At 47.2% G+C, this 7,215-nt stretch overlaps 1 protein-coding gene across 1 annotated transcript; it reads left to right on the top strand.

The window, feature by feature from the left end:
* The first annotated feature begins 3,138 nt into the window (after positions 1-3,138).
* TACSTD2 (tumor associated calcium signal transducer 2) lies at positions 3,139-4,095 on the top strand. Its single transcript, XM_007947409.1, has one exon. It carries the CDS (start codon positions 3,139-3,141, stop codon positions 4,093-4,095), a length of 957 nt encoding a protein of 318 aa, XP_007945600.1.
* Positions 4,096-7,215: the final 3,120 nt, after the last annotated feature.

The raw sequence follows: 7,215 nt of genomic DNA, 5'->3' as shown, positions 1-7,215 counted from the left end.
AGATAAAGCCAATATGTGATATTTTGCAGACCTATGCAAGAAACAGACCAAGGGAGAAGGGAGAATCAGAGCTGGGCTGTGTTTACTTAATGAATTCATCGTGAAGTCTGTGTGCCTGATGGTGAAAGTCTTGCATAGCAACAGAACTTAAGGAAGTGGGAGCTGGGGGTGGTGATGAGGAGCCTTAAATCATCTATATATCTCTAGCCCAATGCTCCTTCTATTCTTGTCTTCCCAGCACCTAACATGATCAGAGACCCAGGGCCCTGGCCTAACTGAATAAAGTACAGCCATCTGGGCCTATCCTAGCTAAGCAGGCAACAACATCATCATACACTTTTCTCAAGCCTGAGAACCTTCTCCAATCAATTTTCCTCTTGCCAATATGGGACTCAGTAGGCAGCACCCTGTGTTGTGCAAACAATTAAGCACTTGACTACTAACAGAAAGGTGTTGTTGTTGTTATGTGCCTTCAAGTCAGGCTCGACTCATAGCAACCCCTCCTTGGGTTTCTGAGGCAGTATCACTGCAGAAGTAGATTGCCCAACCTTCCTTCCGAGGAGTGGCTGGTGGGTTTGAACTGCCAGGCTTCTGGTTAGCAGTCAAGTGCCTTAGACACTACTTTTAAAAGTAAAACTGTAACCTAACAATTTTACAGTGTCTTACAGTTTACAAAGCTATTATCTCATCAATTCAGATTTGATTCTCAGAATAACCTAAGAAATAAACAGTATTATCTCCATTGTACAGATGGGAGAACAAGGCTGACAACGCAATGGTTGTTGTTCCAGCGTGTACAGAGAACTAGGAAAGCACAGAGAAGGAGTATCCCACTGAGTACAACAGGGAGGGGCTTATCAGAGAAGGCTTCCTAAAGGTGGCCTATGAGTTGAGTAGGAAAACATAACTATCCACTAAATAAGTAGGGAAAGAGCACTCCAGGTAGATTTTGCAAAGGCTTGAAAGCAAAAGACTGGGAAAGGTTGCCAGGAGCAAGATGATGATGACAGCAGCAAACACCTATCCATTGCTTACTCTGTGTAGATGCTGTTAGAATAGATAGCGTTCTAAGAGGTTTATCTACATTAATTAATTCCCACACCTCACAAAACAGGGGCGGGGGTGGGGGGGTGGGGAGTGGCGACAGGAGCCTGACTAGGCTATTGGTCCAAAGAGAGCCTGAGTGAAAACAGTGAGAACAGAGAAGAGGATGTCACACCTGGTGCTTGTGGGTAAGAAATTGTCCCTTACACATTTTAGCTTCTTTTACCTGTAAAGGCAGAATAATGAAATTTCCACTACCTGCCTCAGGATTTGCTTGAAAATTAATGGAGCAGAGGCCCAGCTGGCTTCATATGCTAAACATCACCCTCCTACTATTGCTGGTGCTCATTAAATGCTGAATATATAAAATGTGCTTTGATGGAGGAGACGGAAATAATTATACCTTGCTAATTATTGTTAATTTTACCACAGCTTTGAAAGCCTGGACTTTCTCAATGATTCAAAAAGAGATTGCAATCCCACTGTCCCATTAAAGTAGCCACACAGTGGCAAACAAGCAATTTCTCGCAGGTTCCATTCTTTCATTATTTGAAGTTGTTCAGCTGCTGTACGGGGCCCAGAAAAAGACAAGCAATGATTTGTTCTTTTAGAATCAAATTGTTAAAAGAACTCATAATCTTGCTGGCTCTTTTAAAGAACCTACATTTATCCTTTCCTTATACTGAATAAATATATACATTAAAATTGTGCATGTGCGTGTGTGTGTGTGTGTGTGTAGAGGGGAAAAAAATGTGATTAACAGAAAACATAATACGCTGGACACCAGGACACCTAGGTTTTACTCCTGGTGGCACAGTAGTTAAAATGCTAGACTAATGGAAAGGTCAGCAGGTCAAACTCAAACACACCAGCCAATCCGCAGGAGAAAGATGTGGCAGTCTGCTTCCACAAAGATTTACAGTCTTAGAAACCCTATGGGGCAGTTCTACCCTGTCCTATAGTGGCACAGAGTCGGAATTGACTGGATGGCAGTGGATTTGGTGTATGGTGACAGAACTGCTTCTCTAACTTTTCTTCAGACTCTGCACCATTTTGTTCTCACATTTATTTAAATCAGCCAGGCAGGGCACCAAAGACTCATCCCAGGAAAAGGAGTAAATAAATTCACTTAATAGCTTTTCCCTTTGGGATGATCTTGGGTCTGTCTCTAAGCCTCAGCTGTTCACCTGTGAAATGAGTCTGCTCAGTAGTTCACACCTGTCTTGACTACAGTGAGGATGAGATGATGTTTATGAAATGCAAACTATATAAATGTTTGCTATGGGAACTGGGGAAAAAAGAGAGGAAGTGAAAGCACTTGAGGGGGCTGGGGATAAAACCAAAAACTAAACCCATTACTATGGACTCGGCTCAGGACGACCGCACGTGCTTCAGATTCCAACTGCTCGGTCGGGTTTTCTTTGCTCTAATCTTTATTGAAGCAGATCATTTGGGCCTTTCTTCGGTAGTGCAGCTGGGTGGGTTTGAATGTCAACCTCTCTCGGTTAGTAGCCTGAGCAAATTGTTGGCGCCACCCAGGGGCCTCTACTGGAGAAAGATTGGGAAAAGGAGAGAAAAAGTAAGGAAAAAGTCTGGGGGGGGGGGGCGGAGAGCAACTACTTCAAACTGTACTTTTCAAAGAAACTCTTGAGAATTCCTGCCCCAGAGGGCGGCCTAGAACCCCCAGGTCCACAGAGAGAGGCTGCGCCGAGGGCGGGTCCCTCCCCAGGTGGGGCCGGGCGGGCCAGGGGCGGGTCCACGCGGTCTGCCGGCGAGTATCGGTTTTCCTCTGCCTGGCTTTCGGTCCGGAGGAGGCCAGAGGGCGGGATCCCTCTCTCCTGATCCTATCGCGGGCGGCGCAGGGCCTGCTCAGCCTTCTGTGGGGACTGGAGGAGGCGGAGGAGAGGGCAGCAAGATGTGTCACCCAAATACCATCGCATGAGTCGGTTGCCGAACCAGCTGGGCAGGTCGGGCGGAGTATAAGAGAGGGAGGGAGCGGCCGGGCGGCAGACTCTAGGAGACTATACCAGACTGCGGAGCCCAAACCCCTCGCGTCCGGTCCAACTGCTTCCTTCCGCGCTCCTCGGTCCCATCATGGCCCGGGGTCAAGTCCTTGCACTGCCGGTGTTGCTGCTGCTTCTGGAGGCGGTGACCGGCAGCGAAGCCGCGCAGGACAACTGCACGTGCCCCACCAACAAGATGACCATGTGCAGCTGGGACAGCCAGAGCGGCCGCTGCCGGTGCAAGGCGATCGGCACAAATCACGAAGTCAACTGTTCCACGCTGACCTCCAAGTGCCTGCTGCTCAAGGCTCGCATGCAACGTCCCAAGGGCGGCCGCTCGCTGGTGCGGCCGAGCGAGCACGCGATCGTGGACAACGATGGCCTGTATGACCCCGACTGCGACCGGGAAGGCCGCTTCAAGGCCCGCCAGTGCAACCAGACGTCGGTGTGTTGGTGCGTGAACTCAGTGGGTGTACGCCGCACCGACAAGGGTGACCAGAACCTGCTTTGCGACGAGCTGGTGCGCACCCACCAAATCCTCATCGAATTGCGCCACCGCCCGGCCGCCCGCGCCTTCAACCACACGGACCTGGATGCCGAGCTGCGGCGGCTCTTCCGCGAACGCTACCTGCTGCACCCCAGGTTTCTGGCGGCTGTGCACTATGAGGAGCCCACTATACAGATTGAGCTGCAACAGAACGCGTCGCAGAAGGCCCCGGGCGACGTGGATATCGCCGACGCTGCCTACTACTTCGAGAGGGACATCAAGGGCGAGTCGCTGTTCTCTGGCCCTAGAAGCTTCGACGTGAGCGTGCGTGGCGAGCCCCTCCTGGTGGAGCGGACGCTCATATACTACCTGGACGAGAAGCCCCCCCAGTTCTCCATGAAGCGCCTGACGGCCGGCCTCATTGCTGTCATCGTGGTGGTCGTGGTGGCCCTCGTCGCTGGTGTGGCCGTCCTGGTGATTACCAACCGGAGGAAGTCGGGGAAGTACAAGAAGGTGGAGATCAAGGAACTGGGGGAATTGAATAAGGAACCGAGCTTGTAGGTACTGGGCGGGGCAGGGAGTGAGGTGGGGTACCTGCTTTCAGGATCGTCCCAGGGCAAAGTGAGTCACCTTGATCACTTCTTGATTTTTAGCCCTAAGGAGAGAGACATTTCTTCTTCCAAATCTCTCCCCCACCTCACCACCAGGTTTAATAAATCCTGATCCCAGGGTTACCTCTTTTTCTGACTTCTTGAAAGAAACACTTCTAAAATTCCTGCCTTTTCTGTCCAACAAGAAACCTGACTCTGGGAGTTAAAGAAATGATGGTGTTGGTTATGTATAAGAAGTAAGTGGAAGACAACCCAAGCATCGTTTGCAAGTAATGGAGTCGATTCTGAAGGTTTAAATGGGTTTAGATGGAAAATAAGACTTTTACTGTCTTGGGTTTAAGGTATTTAATTAGTTCCACTTTTGTCATGGCCTTCCTGACGGGAAGAAGGAGTTTGTTAATTGGGCCTATGTCGTAGCCTCATTTACCGTCATTTGTATTACCCACCACACATACTTGTCACCAGGAAAGAATCCTGTCTCAGCCGCCTGAACACAATTTAGATGTCTTTGAGGGCAGACTCTGCTCCACAGTCACGGTATCTATTCTTCACCTCACCCTCACTATAGCTAATATTAGTAATGTTTTCATTTGTAAAATGTTTGTATATATGTTGTCTTTGATAATGTTGCTGTGATTTTTTAAAAAACATGAATTTAATAAAATATGGAAAAGGTAAAACCAAAAGATTGAGTTTGTGAAAACTTGCCCCAGATTATACAATTTTGGTCTCCTTTGATTTCCCATGATTCAGATTTTTATTTCAAATTCTAACCCTTTTGCAGGAGTATGTATTTCATATTGCCATTCTGATTATTTTCTGAGATGTCCTTACTTCAAACTGCAGAAAGGTGGGTCAGATGCTAGAACAAGCTCCTGTGGTTGAGGAAAGGGCTAGCCTTTTATCTCTAAATAAGGATTCTCAGCAATGGAGAAATAAAACTCTATAGTTCCACAAGCTTTTATTTCCCTTGAATCCCAGCCCTACTCTGACGTAGATGATACTACTCCTATTTAGCTCTTGGGCAAATTGGTTAACCCCAAAGTATGGTACCTCTGAGAGACTACAAATCAGAATTGTCTTTCCCTAATAATCAGAGCCAGTCTGTAGTGGGTCCTGTGCTCTGGCTGTTTTCTTAAAATATTTTTAGGAAAATAGGTGCTTTAGGCTATTTTCCTAAAATATTTACCAGTAACGTGCTTTTAAAAACTTTTATTTCCAGTCAGCTGTAAAAACTAGCCATTTGTCCCCTTTATGTTTATCTCCTCCTTTTCACATATTTATTTATGTAAATCTCGGTGTGTTAATCTGGTAGCATAGTGCCTAAGGCACTTGACTGCTAACAGAAGGCTGGTGGTTCAAACCCACCAGCCACTCCTCAGAAGGAAGATGGGGCAATCTACTTCTGTAGTGATACCATCTCGGAAACCCAAGGAGGGGTCGCTATGAGTCGGGGCCACTTGACGGCACATAACAACAAAAACAACAACAGGTGTGTTAATAGCTCACCTGGCTGGGGAGCCCACAGGTAAACAAGTTACTGCAATTACTGGAAAACTAGTCCTGCAATAGGTTCCACAATAGGTGTGTACAAAGGAGGGAGTGGTTGGCATACCAAAGAACCAGTTGTCCTCAACATGGCAGCCTTGTGTGTCAGAGTAGAACTGTGCTCTGTAGTATTCTCAATGGCTGATCTTTTGCAAATAGGTCACCATATCTCTCTTCCAAGGCACCTCTGGGTGGACCCAAACGTGGTTGGCAACTTAATGCAGTAATAGTTTGCACTAGCATATCAAGGGCCCTGGGTAGCACAAGCAGTGTGCGATCAGCTGCTAACCAAAAGGTTGGTGGTTCAAACCCACCCAGCAGCTCTGTGGAAGAAAACGTGTGGTGATCTGCTTACATAAAGATTACAGGCAAGAAAACCCTATGGAGCAGTTCTACTCCTTAATACATGGGGTCACCGTGAGTCTGTATGGCGGCTGTATGGCAGCTAATAACAAAAATAGCAAAAGCTAGATCCAAGACTTCAATTTCGTTCTTGGAATCCATCTCATGACTCTCCTCCTACTCCTACTCTATGGTCTGTGCCTACCCCTGAAGGCTGTAACATCATGGGACAGGCAGCTAGCAACAAAAAGTGTTCAGTCACTGCCTCACTGCCTTAGCTTCACTGCTTGGAGCTGTCTGTGGCTGGTATGCATTTGTGAAATGGTACACAACATGGTTACAGTCATCTGAGATCTCACAGGCTTCAACCACTTAGGGAACAACTCCCTTCAGACCTCAGACCTCCCAGGCTCAGATGTGGGTTGGCTCTCCCTTGATGGAGAGGAGAGCAGAAGTGCTTGAATGGCCTCCTCAGGTGCTTATGGAGTGAAGTGCCTCAGCTAAAGGGACCTTGGTAATCAACTCTGACCTAACCCTTTATTGCACAGATGAAAGGGCGAGTGACTTCTCAAGATCAGGATTAATGTTTCAAAGGCACAGCGGGAACTAGAATGATTTTTGATTCCTACTCCAGTGTTCTTTTCACTACACCACACTGCCATTGTTTCAAGAATTACTTAAAAAAAAAAAACAAAAAAAAACGATCACTTGCCTGGCTAGAACATAAACATAGTCACTGAGGGTTAACTGTGCAGCTGACAAGGGTGGCTCCCTGAAAGAGCCATTCTTTACCATCAGATTGTCATTCCTGGATCACTAAAATTTCTGCATTATTTTCTGGTGGCATAGTGCCTAAGGCATTAGATTGCTAACCAGAAGGCTCAAACCCACCAGCCACTCCGTGGAAGGAAGTCTGGGCAATCTACTAATCTACAAAACTACTAATCTCTTCCACTATTGCAAAGATTACATCCCCCTCAGCCATCAAATTGATTCCAACCTCATAGAGAGAGACCCATTAGGGCAAAGTAGAACTGTCCCCATGGGGTTTCCAAGGCTGTAAATCTTTACAGAGGAAGCAGGCCCTCATTTTTCTCCCACAGACATGCTGATGGGGTTGAACTGATGACCTTTTAGTTAGCAGCCCAGTGTTTTAACCACTATACCACCAGAACTCCTA

Source organism: Orycteropus afer, unplaced genomic scaffold (genome assembly GCF_000298275.1).
Source record: "Orycteropus afer afer isolate SDZICR_OR568_19922 unplaced genomic scaffold, OryAfe1.0 scaffold00183, whole genome shotgun sequence".
NCBI lineage: Eukaryota > Metazoa > Chordata > Mammalia > Tubulidentata > Orycteropodidae > Orycteropus > Orycteropus afer.
Note: the sequence above shows the minus strand (reverse complement) of the source record. Positions and strands in the feature narration are given on the sequence as shown.

What these genes read in the sequence shown, in the direction of transcription:
- TACSTD2 (XM_007947409.1), top strand. Translation starts at nt 3,139, where the DNA reads ATGGCCCGGGGTCAAGTCCTTGCACTGCCGGTGTTGCTGCTGCTTCTG.